We start from the raw sequence: 14,851 nt of genomic DNA, 5'->3' as shown, positions 1-14,851 counted from the left end.
ACGTGATCACTCTTTCCCAAGGGAGGAAGGTACTGGATGTCAAAAATCTCTTCTTCTTTCCTGGTGAATACTAGATCCAGTACTGACGGTACATCTCCTTCCCTCATTCTTGTGGCTTGCTTTATGTGTTGATACAAGAATGTCTCCAGAATGAGGTTCACAAATCTGCATGTCCAAAAGTCCTCCGTTCTTGCTTCATAGGCCTCCCAGTCTATTGCTCTAAAGTTGAAGTCCCCCAGTATCAACAGTCGTGATTTATCTTTATCTGCTTGTACAATAATATCTCTCATGACCATTATGAGGCCCTCTCGTTTGTCATCCAGTTCTTCCTTTGTCCATGTGTTGCTTGCTGGTGGGCTGTAGGTATTTACAATTATCAGGTTATCATCCTGATTCCAGACCTGCAATGCCATTATGTCAATATCTCGAGGGTTTTCAAATATTAACTCTTTTACCTTCAGGTGTTTTTTCACCAGTACAGCCACTCCTCCTCCCTTCCTAGTTTTCCTGTCACGTCTCCAAACTGAGTAGCCTCTTGGGAATATGACTTCATTTATTATATTTCCTTCAAGTTTTGTTTCTGATAATGCAACAATATCTGGGACCCTAAGCTGGATTATATCTTGCAACTCCAAAGTTTTTGACCTCACTCCATCTATGTTGGTATATACAATTTTCAGGAACATGTTCCCTTTTCCTTTGCTCTTTACTCCCCCTTCCACTACTGATCTTGTTGCTTTGTTTTTATGTACCATTTCACAAGCTTTCCAGTCCCTGTCACTTTGTAAAAAAAAGAATTTCTGTCTTCTTCATTTCTATCCCCATTTAGCCGTTTTGCCTCAATTAGGTTCATTTTCAGCTTTTCTCTGTCTTCCTTGGAGAGGTCTTGTCTTATTGACCAAAATTTGCCAACCTCATCACTCTGCAGTTTCCTGGCATTTCTTAGCACTTCCATCATGTTTTTCACACCATTAAACGTCACCCTTAAGGGGCGGTTCTTTTCTTTCTCATATTTTCCTCTTCTTCTAAAATCACTGACATTTTCCTTTGAGCCTTCTCCTAAACCTACTATTTTCTCTATGATTTTCATCTCTTCTGCCGCTCGGTCCACCCTAGATGAAATTTCCTTCTCTAAACATCCAAAAATGATTATGGACTTAGTTCTATCTGCAGTGTTTTGTACTAATTTACTGTTGGTAAACAGTTCTTTCCTAATTGCTTGCCTAATTTCTGCTTCTTGTTGGTCATTTCTGGTTTTGACTTCCGAACACACTTCTTTGATAGTCTCTTTCTCTTTTACAACTTGAGCATATGTCGCTTTTATTTCTTCTTTATACTTTTCTAGTTCTTTATTCACCTCCTCTATGTGAGTTGTCAGTGAAGTTTCCAGTTGGAGATCCTTACCTAACTCTATGTTAGCCCTTAGGCTCGCTTGGAGTTGTTCACCATATGAGTCTATTTTCTTGTTTATTTCTTCAAAGTCACCACACTTCACTTTCCATGCCTCATTTTCTATCACTAGTTCCTTGATTTGCTCCTCCTGATTTGTTACCTTGTCTGTTAATGCAGTAATAATCTTACCTTGCTGAAGCATACTCCCTTTTAGAGTGCAAAGCTCACTCCAAAGAGCTCCATTGTCCTCTTCTAATTTAAGCACTTTTTCTTCATACTTCTTTTGCATGTCCTCAATTATCTCTAACCTGCCAAGAACACCTCCTTTCCTTATATCTTGTGTTGAGAATCCTTTGAAACCATCATCTGTTGGTGTGTCTACATTCTCAGTGGGGGTGGTGGCGGCGGCCATCTTTGATTTTGTTCTAGACCAAAACAAACTTTTCCACTCGGCTATTTTCACTCAGTTTTACTTGTTTATTGTATTTTATTTGCTTTTACTCTTCCCTGAACCTTTATGTAACCTGGGACACCACTGTAGCCCTCAACCTGTTCCCAATACTTAGGTAATTCGATATTTCCAGGAGCTTGCTGCAGTGTGACTTCTGCCTCCTCCAGCTTCACCTTCACACACAGTGTGTAATTACCTAAGTGTAATTACCTAAGTGTAGTTACAGGATGAGAGCTACGCTCGTGGTGTCCCGTCTTCCCAGCACTCTTTGTCATATAACGCTTTGAAACTACTGACGGTCTTGGCCTCCACCACCTTCTCACTTAACTTGTTCCAACCGTCTACCACTCTATTTGCGAAGGTGAATTTTCTTATATTTCTTCGGCATCTGTGTTTAGCTAGTTTAAATCTATGACCTCTTGTTCTTGAAATTCCAGGTCTCAGGAAGTCTTCCCTGTCGATTTTATCAATTCCTGTAACTATTTTGTATGTAGTGATCATATCACCTCTTTTTCTTCTGTCTTCTAGTTTTGGCATATTTAATGCTTCTAACCTCTCCTCGTAGCTCTTGCCCTTCAGTTCTGGGAGCCACATAGTAGCATGTCTTTGCACCTTTTCCAGTTTGTTGATGTGCTTCTTAAGATATGGGCACCACACAACAGCTGCATATTCTAGCTTTGGCCTAACAAAAGTCATGAACAATTTCTTTAGTATATCGCCATCCATGTATTTAAATGCAATTCTGAAGTTAGAAAGCATAGCATAGGCTCCTTGCACAATATTCTTTATGTGGTCCTCAGGTGATAGTTTTCTATCTAGAACCACTCCTAGATCTCTTTCTTTATCAGAATTCTTTAAAGATTTCTCACATAATATATAGGTTGTGTGGGGTCTATGTTCTCCTATTCCACATTCCATAACATGACATTTATTAACATTAAATTCCATTTGCCAAGTGGTGCTCCATATACTTATTTTGTCCAGGTCTTCTTGAAGGGCATGACAGTCATCTAAATTTCTTATCCTTCCTATTATCTTAGCATCATCAGCAAACATGTTCATATAATTCTGTATACCAACTGGTAGATCATTTATGTACACAATAAACATCACTGGTGCAAGAACTGAACCCTGTGGTACTCCACTTGTGACATTTCTCCATTCTGATACATTGCCTCTGATTACTGCCCTCATTTTTCTATCAGTCAGAAAATTTTTCATCCATGATAGAAGCTTACCTGTCACCCCTCCAATATTTTCCAGTTTCCAGAACAACCTCTTATGTGGAACTCTGTCAAAAGCCTTTTTTAGGTCCAGATAGATGCAGTCAACCCAACCATCTCTTTCCTGTAATATCTCTGTGGCTCGATCATAGAAACTGAGTAAATTCGATACACAGGATCTTCCAGATCGAAAACCATACTGTCTGTCTGATATTATATCATTTCTCTCTAGGTGTTCTACCCATTTAGTTTTGATTAGTTTTTCCAATACTTTCACTATTACACTTGTCAATGATACAGGTCTATAATTGAGGGGGTCTTCCCTGCTGCCACTTTTGTAGATTGGAACTATGTTAGCCTGTTTCCACCCGTCTGCTACGATTCCTGTACACAGGGATGCCTGAAAGATCAGGTGAAGTGGAATGCTGAGCTCAGATGCACATTCTCTCAGAACCCATGGTGAAACGCCATCTGGGCCAGCTGCTTTGTTCTTACCGAGCTCCTTGAGCATTTTTTCCACTTCGTCTCTAGACACCTCTATGTGTTCTATGTTGTTCTCTGGAATTCTTATTGTATCTGGTTCCCTAAAGATTTCATTTTGTACAAACACACTTTGGAACTTTTCGTTTAGTGTTTCACACATTTCCTTTTCATCTTCCGTGAATCTATTTCCCATTTTCAACCTCTGAATATTATCTTTTACCTGCAATTTGTTGTTTATGAATTTATAGAATAGACCTGGTTCTGTTTTACATTTGTCCGCAATCCCTTTTTCAAAATTTCTTTCTGCCTCTCTCCTCACTGCCGTGTAGTTGTTTCTCGCATCTTTGTATCGCTGGTATGTTTGGGGGTTCGGCCTCTTCCTGTATTGATTCCATTTTTGTGTCTTTCGGTCTCTAGCCCTCTCGCAATTTCTATTGAACCAATCCTGTTTCCTAGTTCTGCATCTCTGTTTTGGTATAAATTTCTTTGTGCCTTTATCATATATTTCACAAAACTTGCCATACATCTCATTCACTTCCTTGCCTAGCATCAAGTCTGTCCAATTATACTCACTAAAAAAATTCCTAAGGTCACCATAATGTCCTCTCCTGAAGTCTGGTTTTTCAACTGCTTCAACCTCCTTATTTTCTTCCAGCTTATAACGCATTGCATACTTTATTCCCAAAAAGACATGGTCACTTTTACCCAAGGGAGGAAGGTACTGAATGTCAAATATCTCTTCCTCCTTCCTGGTAAATATCAAATCTAGCATGGAGGGAACGTCCCCTTCCCTCATCCTCGTAGCTTGTTTAACATGTTGATACAAGAATGTTTCCAGGATGAGGTCTACAAATTTACAGGTCCAAAAATCTTCTGTTTTAGCTTCATATGCTTCCCAGTCTATGGATTTCAAGTTGAAGTCACCGACTATCAACAGTCGTGATCTATCGTTATCCGCTCTCGCTATAATCTCTCTCATTATTGTTATAAGACCTTCACGTTTACTATCTAGCTCCTCCTTTGACCATGTGCTGCTTGGCGGTGGACTATATGCATTTATCATCATTAGTTTATCATCCTCATAGCAGATCTCTAGTGCTATTATGTCAACTTCTTGTGGATTGGCAGTCATTATTTCCTTCACCTTTAGGTGTTCTTTTACCAGCACAGCAACGCCACCGCCTTTCCTAATTTTTCTGTCCCGTCTCCAAATTGAGTAGCCCCTTGGGAATATGACCTCATTTAAAATTACATCTTCAAGTTTTGTCTCCGTGAGTGCAACAATGTCTGGTGTCTGCAGCTGTATTACATCACTTAACTCCAGTATCTTCGATCTCACTCCATCTATGTTGGTGTATGCAATCTTCAGGAACTTGTTCCCCCTCTCCTTATTCTTCGACACACACACTTATTCGTGTGTGTGTGTGTGTGTGTGTTTTATCCTTATTGCTGAAGCTATTACATCCTTATGGTTATTTAACAGAGACATAGTTGAAGCTATTATAACCATATGGCTATTGAACATACTCATGGCTGAAACTATTAAAAAGATCAGAGGACAAATGTTTAGAGTTGAGCAAGTACTGTACTGGAACCAGACCCGTCCCTTGTCTGCCAGTCATGGTGCTAACCTCCCAGTACTGACACCACAACTTTTCAAAGTATGGAAGAGGGTGGTGAATGAGTTTAACACAGAATATACTTAATCAAAATATAAGAATGGATGCAGACAGGAACACGATAATAAACGTTTCCAAAAAATGACGAGATGAATGGAATAAAAATTACAACCGCAAGAGGCAGTGAAGTATTGATAAGTTTCTGGGATCAACAGTGTGCAGGCATGATAAAAGTGGAGAGAGAGGGAAAAAGAGAGATTTGGAAGGGGTTAAGATTGAGGTGAAGGATGAGGAAAGGTAGAAATGTTACCATGGATGTGAAGAAAGGACTTCGTGACAGTATACTCCTTCCAACCCTGACCTGTGGGAGTGAAACATCGACATGGAATGAGGCACATCAACCTAAAAGACACTCTCTTGACATGATCTAAGAAATACATGTGACATAGGTAGGCTGGCAGGAATAAATAACATAAGTGAGGAAAACATGAGCAATAACAGAGATGTACACAGGTACTAGGTGCTAGAGTAAACACGAGAGATGACGGAGAGGATCATGGGTATCAGGTACAAGAGTAAACACGAAAGATGACAAAGGAGGTAACAGGTATCAGGTACTAGAGTAAACACGAGAGATGACGGAGAGGATCATGGGTATCAGGTACAAGAGTAAACACGAGAGATGACAAAGGAGGTAACAGGTATCAGGTACTAGAGTAAACACGAGAGATGACATAAGAGATGTCAGGTGCTACAGTAAACACAAGAAATAACATAGGAGTTAACAGGTGTCAGGTACTAGAGTAAATACAAGAGATGACAGGAGGTAACAGGTATCAGGTACTAGAGTAAACACAAGAGATGACATAAGAGATGTCAGATACTAGAGTAAACACAAGAGATGACATAGGAGGTAACAGGTATCAAGTACTAGAGTAAACATGAGTGATGCCAGAGGTCACGGGTGTCAGGTGCTGGAGTAAACATGAGTGATGCCAGAGGTCACAGGTGTCAGGTGCTGGAGTAAACATGAGTGATGCCGGAGGTCACAGGTGTCAGGTGCTGGAGTAAACATGAGTGATGCCAGAGGTCACAGGTGTCAGGTGCTGGAGTAAACATGAGTGATGCCAGAGGTCACAGGTGTCAGGTGCTAGAGTAAACATGAGTGATGCCGGAGGTCACGGGTGTCAGGTGCTGGAGTAAACACGAGTGATGCCGGAGGTCACGGGTGTCAGGTGCTAGAGTAAACATGAGTGATGCCAGAGGTCACGGGTGTCAGGTGCTAGAGTAAACATGAGTGATGCCGGAGGTCATGGGTGTCCGGTGCTAGAGTAAACATGAGTGATGCCGGAGGTCACGGGTGTCAGGTGCTGGAGTAAACATGAGTGATGCTGGAGGTCACGGGTGTCAGGTGCTGGAGTAAACACGAGTGATGCCGGAGGTCACGGGTGTCAGGTGCTAGAGTAAACATGAGTGATGCCGGAGATCACGGGTGTCAGGTGCTAGAGTAAACATGAGTGATGCCGGAGGTCATGGGTGTCAGGTGCTGGAGTAAACATGAGTGATGCCGGAGGTCACGGGTGTCAGGTGCTGGAGTAAACACGAGTGATGCCCGAGGTCACGGGTGTCAGGTGCTAGAGTAAACATGAGTGATGCCAGAGGTCATGGGTGTCCGGTGCTAGAGTAAACATGAGTGATGCCAGAGGTCACGGGTGTCAGGTGCTAGAGTAAACATGAGTGATGCCGGAGGTCACAGGTGTCAGGTGCTAGGGGGGTAAATACAACCTATTTCATTGAAAGGAAAAAGCTGAGGATTCCATAACAGACAGATCTCATGAGGAGTTATAGAGCAGAGACGATGATCGTGCACATATAAGATTACCTGGAGATTTTCTTGTAATGGCATCCCACTAGAAATGAAGTTATAATAACCATATAGTAATTCCCGTTGGTGGGGGGAAAGGAAGTTTATACTAAACTTACTGAGGCCCCCATACACCAGCTATAGACCTCCCCCAGGATGCAACCCATAACAAGTGGGTAACTCCCACGTACTGCTAGGTGAAGACACATCTTACCGCTCAAGTGTCTTACTGCTAGGTGAAGACACATGTGATGGTTATCTTGAGGTTATCTTGAGATGATTTCGGGGCTTTTTAGTGTCCCCGCGGCCCGGTCCTCGACCAGGCCTCCACCCCCAGGAAGCAGCCCGTGACAGCTGACTAACATCCAGGTACCTATTTTACTGCTAGGTAACAGGGGCATAGGGTGAAAGAAACTCTGCCCATTGTTTCTCGCCGGCACCTGGGATCGAACCCAGGACCACAGGATCACAAGTCCAGCGTGGTGTCCACTCGGACAGGTCTGCCAAGGCCAACAACTGACTTTCCCCAAGATGCAAGCCACAACAGTTGCCAAACTTCTGAGTACTTAGTAACTACTAGGTGAACAGAGCTATCAGGTGAAAGGAAACATGCTTCTAAGGGAAAAAAGGCATCAGAGATACTGGCTAAAAAACAGCTTAAGGTGAAGTGAAAAACAAACAAGTGGACTTAAGGAGTGTGGATAAACACAATAACATTAACAACATTTAAGCCAGAAAACCAGCATTGAATGTAATGAATTTATGGGAGGAAGCTATATGACTGAGATGCCTCCCAACTACTAGGTCACATCAGCCATGGAGCTCTGTTTGGTCTACTGAGGACCAGAGCCAGATCCTGCCCCCCCCCCCCTTCCCCACAGAGGTGAGGTAACACTCCATCACCTCACCAAGGGAGGCAGCCAGAAAGTCAACAAACCAAAACAGGCAACTGCTGGGCTCAAGAGAGACCGAAGCCTCGCAACCCACCTAATAACCTCCCCTAACTATGTCAACAAACGATCGAATCTCTCAAAACTATCAAGATCGTTTTCAATTTTGATTGGGCAGTTCAATTTTGATTGACTGACAGTTTTGAGTGATTCAATTTTGATTGGGCAGCAAATTTCTGCTGCCCAATCAAAAACTTTGTTGACATCTGCTTGTAGTTTTTCAATGTCTTCAATTCAATTCAGAGGTAATTTTCATGCTGATTTTTGTGTCATCTGCAAAGGACGACACGAAGCTGTGACGTGTATTTTTGTCTATATCAGATATGAGAATATCTTGTGATATTAACATATTAATATCATGTACTCATTCACCCCATCTCCTCCACCCTTATGAAGGGGAGGGGGTTGGGGAAAGGGCCCATACCCTCAAAAGGTTATAGCCCTCAGTTCTAGAGTAGATGCACATACAACCCCATCCCAATTACCTGGAAGGGAGGACGGGAATCAGGGACCACCATGACTCACCCATAAATTGGCATTTCATTACATTCAACCATGGTTTTCTGGGGTAGCCTCTGGTTGCTCCCTGGAGCTATTTACCCATGGAGAACGATAAAATACAGGGACTTACCAGAGACAAGGTAGAACTGCAGGCAGTCAATATGAAGACGAGAACCGAGGTCAAGCGCACTAACCCAAGACCACACAAGGAAGCCGAGACCGGGAACATTAACCAAATACTGGGCCACCAGAACCTTGTTAGACTGCCAAAACCCCCGCGCCTGAATATCAACCAGGACATATTAGCAAACACAGCTGCCAGAGTGGCATACTTCTGAACATCATAGGAACAACGGCAGACTAAGACTTTTCAACACTGTAGACAACCTGAGAAACACAACCCATGGAAAAGGGAACCAAGGTCACTTCATTCATCTACAAAACATCCACTGAAGCAGAATGAGTGGTATGACGGTAGCTGCGGATGCACAGGATGCACCCCCTGGCTGAACCAACCAAGCAGTAAGAACCATATGATCCCTCTGGAATTCAGCATGCTGCAAACATGCCCACCAGGACCAAAAGAGCAAAAACCCCGCCTCCTGAGAAGAGCAAGAAGCTCCAGAATCGAACAACCGGAGGCAAGAGCTACCAAAAGAGAGCCTTAGAAAAGTAATCTTGGACCGAAGGGGACACCATCAACCGAGAAGAGAACAGAGAGGAAAGAACATGATCCAAGGACTGAGCAGGCCATAAGTGAAACAAAGTGCAAGACAGCTTGTGAAATAGTGCCAATTGCAAGCTGCAGTGGTTCTACCACTGCCACATGTTATGAGATGACACTATTCAGCATGAGAGGCTCATCAAGGAAAAGAAAAGAAAGAGAGGAGAGACAAGAAACATCATACTACCACCAAAATGACAATTGCACATGAGACACCATCAAAGTAGCCATCTGCTTGCCATAAAGATGGCAAAAGACATGTGTCAAAAAGTCCAGATGTGAAGAGCAGAGGAGAAGGTTGAATCAGTGAAGTACGTTACCAGGCTGATCTTCTGGAAGAGGCAGAGCCACAGAACAATGCCCGGGTTCAGACACCAAGCAAGCAAGCAGCACCTGAAACCAAGGCTGAACTGGCCTCCAAGGAGCCAGTAGGATCACCTTTCCCTGGTAGAACTCCAACCAGGAGAGGATCCAGAACAGCAGCAGGACTGGAGTAAAGAGGTACAGGTACTTCCACCACAACCAGTCCAGCCAAAAGGCATCCACCAAGAGGGTTTCATGATCGGGGAATGGAGTCATGTAAAGAGGAAGGCGCGATTCAGTGCCAACGCGAAAAGGTCCACGTTAGGGCACCTGAATATCTTGCATAGTGAAAGGAAGGAGGCAGCATTGACAGTTCACTCAATGGAGACTGGAAGCAAACCAGGACAGACTGTCAGTGAGACCATTGGACATTCCTCTGAATGTAAACCACTCAGGTAACCAAATACAGAGAGCCCAGTAGCTGAGCTACTCACAGAGTCCCGCTCCAATGGGCAATAATGGCCCAAAGAGAGCCCCTCCCCCACAATTCTGACAATGAACCACTCAGCCACAGTCTAAATGAAGCCAGAGCACAGAGCCCTAAGGGATCCCAATCATTCTCAGATCAAACCTCATGGCCAAAAACTGCTGCACCGTGCAGTGCGCCCAATGAAAGGTAGGAGACCACCAACCCTGAGTGGCCTTGTGAGCATACCTGGAGTGTGTTTCAAGACTTCTTCTACTCTTCAAATTACTTGTGATAATTTGGTCACGAAGTTGACCAAGTGAGCTGATCACCTGAGCGCTGGTCATGATACCCCAGCACAGAGCAGAGGCTTCTGCGTAGCAAGGGAGAAGGAAGACCCAGGGAATGGCTTCTTCTGAAAAGCCTGAAGAGGAAGCCAGCGACGCAGTAGCTGGTAAAGGGCCAACGGAGTCTTCACCCAATGATCGCAGTGGCTGTGAAGGAGACAGTAGCGGAGAAACCAGAACAGCTCTGAAACCACACCTTGCCTAGCAGAAAAACCATGCAGGCAAAGTTCAGATTTCTGCACAACCGCTTGAGCAACCGCCAAGTGACCCACCATCGCCTCAACACCAACAGATGGCAGTGCTTCAGCCAGCTCAGTCGCCAGAGGAAGGGAAAGTGATGCCAACCGAGAAACGTAAACAAGGCCCAACTAAGTCTGAACCTGGGATGGAACCAAGTGGGTCTTCTGCCAGTTCACCAGAAACTCAAACCCAGAGAGCTAAGAAAGAACCAGATTGATGGCTAGCAGACACGCAGTTTGACTGGGATCAAACACCAGCCAGTCATCAAGTTAGGCCAGAATATGAACCCCCCAACAACTGAAGACAAGCCAACATGACTCCACCGCTCTGCCGAGCCCCATTTTGGAACCAGGAAAAGATGGGACACCCACCAAAGCAACATGGTTATTTCCATCATGCCAGAAGAAACCCATCCCAAACTGACCCAACACAGGCAAGGAGAAGAAGCCTGGCCTGAAAATCCCAACCCCCTGCAAGAATGGGGAAAGGGACCAATTAACTCCACCGCAGGCCATGAGAGATGACCCTCAAATTCCTCCAATCAGAGGATCAAGAGCTGGCAAACCAGGCTAGCCACCCAATCCCACACCATCCCATCAAGAGGTTAAACTGAAAAAATTGTTCTCGTGCAAGCCACGAGAAGCAGGAACCCTCCTTCAAGAGTGAGCTTGGCACCAACCAGCCGAGGAAGGACTGGCCATAGGAGGTGTATACAACCTCGAATCAGAGTCCACCGAAGGCCTACCTTAACCAACAGGTGGCAACCCCTCAGCCAAGTCCGACCTCATCCAAGGACAAGAACAAGAAACCCTAGAACACAAATAGGAAGTGGCTGCAGAGGACAAAAACTGAGCAACCACCTCCTCTGGTAAGAGGAGAGACAAATACAGGGAGGTGGACAAGAGGCCAGGGTCCAAGTTAAATGCAATGACCGGATCAGCACAGCCTGTCGACATGTGAGGTGGGTGGCATGGAACATGGCCACTGCCTCCTGGAGCACGGGCGCATACAGCTTGGGTAGAGCTGCCAATGAAGCCACAGCAGATACCAAAACCTCTGCATTAGGCCCCAAGCTAAGCCCCCTCAACATCTTTGCAAAGTTACACAAAGTGAAGCTCAATGAGGACCAGACATCTCACAACAGAAGCAAAGTGTGAGTGTACATGAAGGTCCTTTGCCACAATCGCCACCACCACCAACTGAAGGCAAAAGGGGACGCATCTCGTCCTTGGACGTGGCTCTTGGAGCTTCACCAAGCCTATATCCCAGGAAAAAGTGGGAGCAAACAAGCAGTCACAGAGCGGTTCAAATGAAAGGCCAGCCAAAAACACCTGAAGCAGGGTCACCACTTCTTGCCACTTGAATGTCCAGGAACTAGAAAAACTGCACTAAGCCCCTAAGAAGAACAGGGGATTGTCTGCTAGCCAGGATAACTCTGCAACCTCATAGTACACTCAAACAAGAAGACCTCCCAAACTCAAAAGAAGCAGGGTCCATCATAGAAGCAAACTCCAGGTCTCGTAGGAGGTACTGAAATGGATCCTCCTGAGCCATCGAAGGAAGGACTTGAGAGGATGAACACCTCTGAAAGGATGGTCCTGGTAAGCCTAACAATGCAGGGAAATGAACTCTGGGGAAAAGTCGTACTCAAATCAAACTTTTACAGTGAAGGTGGGTATGAAAAGCCCTCCCCCCCCTGCAACAAGTTGCTTTCATCTGAAGGGACAAAGTAGCACTTGGAGAACAAGGGCACTCACATCAGACTCCCCCACAAACCCCACAAACCAACCACGAATGCTTCGGAACAGAGCTTGTGTCCACGCCCATCGCCCAGGATATAAAAGTGGAATCAAGGAGAGAGGCTTCAGAGGGAAGGGCCGGCTTGAAGGAAAATGCTGAAACCTTGGCGAAACTAGCCAGCCCAACTGCCTCCACACCCGAAATGGAAGGGGGCAACCCACAGAGACGGCCAAGCCACATCACAAGCTAAACCTTGCCCCATCCCAGAAACCCTCGGACCTTTTGGGGCCAGAAGCAGAGGAGGGAAGATCAAAGGGAGATGAACCTGTTGCTTCCAGAGAACAAAACATGAAGCGGGAAACTCAGCAAGGGCAGAGGAGAATAGAAGACAGTACCCTACATTGGGATTCAATGGCGAGTATCTCAACCCATTGCCACACAAGCACAGTGCAATCCTGGAATACTGACCAAGTAGCAAGCCGCTAGAACTCTCACCATCAAAACCCTTAAGCCCGAATATCAACCCAGGATGTATTAAAGAATACAGAGGGCAGTGCTGCAAAACTTGCAATCATCATGAGCCTCAGGACAGACTACAGGCTAGCTAAACCTAATGACATTGTGGACAACCCGAGAACGACGAGCCCTGGAAAAAACCAGCATTGAATAAAATGAAACGCCATTTTCTGGGTGAGTCCTGGAGGCTTGCCGGAGATTACCTGGCTTATATGCATGTATTAGACTGTGGCAACAGTCTTTTGAATGGAGTTCTAATGCCTACTGAGGACCATGAGCCAGAACCTGGCCCCCTCAGAGAGGCACAAGGAGCAATGAGCTATAGAAACCCTTCCTGTGGTTGGAAGCACTATGTCTGCCATCGACCGGGTTAAGCACTCAGGCAGGTAGGTGTACCAAAACAGACCCCATCTGGTGAAACATTGCTACCGAAAGTCGAACTGCCAAGCAGAACTCCCCAATCTGAAAACAAGCAAACAAGCATGACATCACACCCGTCGCCTCGCCACCTGCGCAGCTCCCCCCTCCCCGGGAGAGGGAAGGGGGGGTCCCAGACCCCCGCACTGGCTATCCAACCTCAGATCTTAGGCTGAATGTCAAAAATGGGAAACTGTCGACCAGAGGGGAGGGAGGGATGTTGGGGAGCCTCCAGGACTCGCCCAGAAAATGACGATTTATTACATTCAACGCTGGTTTTCTGTGGAGAGCCCCTCTGTCTCTCTGGAGCTACTTAACCACAGAAATGTAAAAGAGGGACTTACCGGGAAAGTGGCCGCCACTCGCACCTCAACTCGAAATCGAGACAACTGGTTGCAACCTGCAACTAATAATGACACATGCCCGACTAGGGCCAGGAACATTAATGAGATAACGGGCAGCCAGGACCCCGTTTGACCTCCAAAATCCTCGCGCCCGAATGTTGGCCTAAGACATATTACCAAAAATGGCAACTAAAGCAGCAAATTTGCGAACGTCAAGGGCCAGAGGAGAGACCACAGGCTGGCTAGATCTAATAACTCTGTGGACGACCTAGAAGACCCAAACCCTGGAACAGGGAAGAAGGGAAACCGGGTCAACCCAAAGTGCATCCCCAGTCACGGAGGCCGTGGTGTGCAAATAACGGTGAAGAGCTGCAACCGGACACAACACATGATGCACCCCGGCCGAACCAACCAATCCTCAAACACCCAAGGACCCATCCGGAAAGCCAGAGTCTCGTTCTCCGCCAGAAAAGGAGGAGACGGCTGCAAACGAACAAACCTATCACCAGGACCAAAAGAGCAGAAATCCCTGTGCCAGAGGAGAGCATGAAGCAAACCTATCACTAGGACCAAAAGAGCAGAAATCCCTGTGCCAGAGGAGAGCATGAAGTTCCCCGACCCAACTCCCACAAGTCAATGCCATCGAGAAACGAGCCTTATCAAAACAATCCGAATCGAAGGGGTCACCACAAACCGGGAAGAAAAGAGAGAGCTGACCAAGACGACTCAGGTGGGGCATGAGCAGGCCAGAGGTGAAACAATGGATGAGACAGCTTGCGAAATGGAACAGATTTAACATCCACCCCGAACGCAAGCCGGAGTGGCTTTGCCAGCGCTGCACGATATCAGGCAACAGTATTCGGCATAAGATGACGGTCCTGAAACATCCAAGAGAAAGGATAAAAACAACACGATCCGAAACCAAAGACAACCTACGAAGAGACAAAAAGTGACGAAAAGACCGCCAGGAGACTTCATGCTGCCGCCGAGACGAAACATGCAGGTGGGACACCATCAACGAAGCCACCTGATCACCATACAAGTGGCGATAAAACTGTTTCAGAAAGGCCAGACGCGAGGATCATAAGAGAATACACACAAATCACAATAGCTTGATACATCAAATGAAAAAATCCACAAGGGCCGTGATGAGGGTTCGAACTTGCGTCCAAAGTGATCCCAGACACCCCTTAGTTGATTGTGCCACACCATGGTAAAAAGAATTGCAACCGGGAGTGCTACTGCTCTCACACGGATCCCGCAGCCTCTCC

The 14,851-nt window shown here is 45.6% G+C and overlaps 1 protein-coding gene across 12 annotated transcripts in view; it reads right to left on the bottom strand.

The window, feature by feature from the left end:
* Gcn5 (Gcn5 acetyltransferase) overlaps positions 1-14,851 on the bottom strand; it is a 287,084-nt gene that overhangs the window by 156,264 nt on the left and 115,969 nt on the right. For 8 of the 12 annotated variants that reach the window (XM_069324558.1, XM_069324554.1, XM_069324559.1 and 5 more), the window contains exon 11: positions 5,479-5,529. The exons of the other annotated variants lie outside the window; for them this stretch is intronic. In XM_069324558.1, the coding sequence (XP_069180659.1) occupies positions 5,479-5,529 (51 nt within the window). The remainder of the gene's footprint in view (positions 1-5,478; positions 5,530-14,851) is intronic. 12 annotated transcript variants of the gene reach the window in all.

The sequence above is a fragment of the Procambarus clarkii genome, chromosome 14 (genome assembly GCF_040958095.1).
Source record: "Procambarus clarkii isolate CNS0578487 chromosome 14, FALCON_Pclarkii_2.0, whole genome shotgun sequence".
Lineage (NCBI taxonomy): Eukaryota > Metazoa > Arthropoda > Malacostraca > Decapoda > Cambaridae > Procambarus > Procambarus clarkii.
Note: the sequence above shows the minus strand (reverse complement) of the source record. Positions and strands in the feature narration are given on the sequence as shown.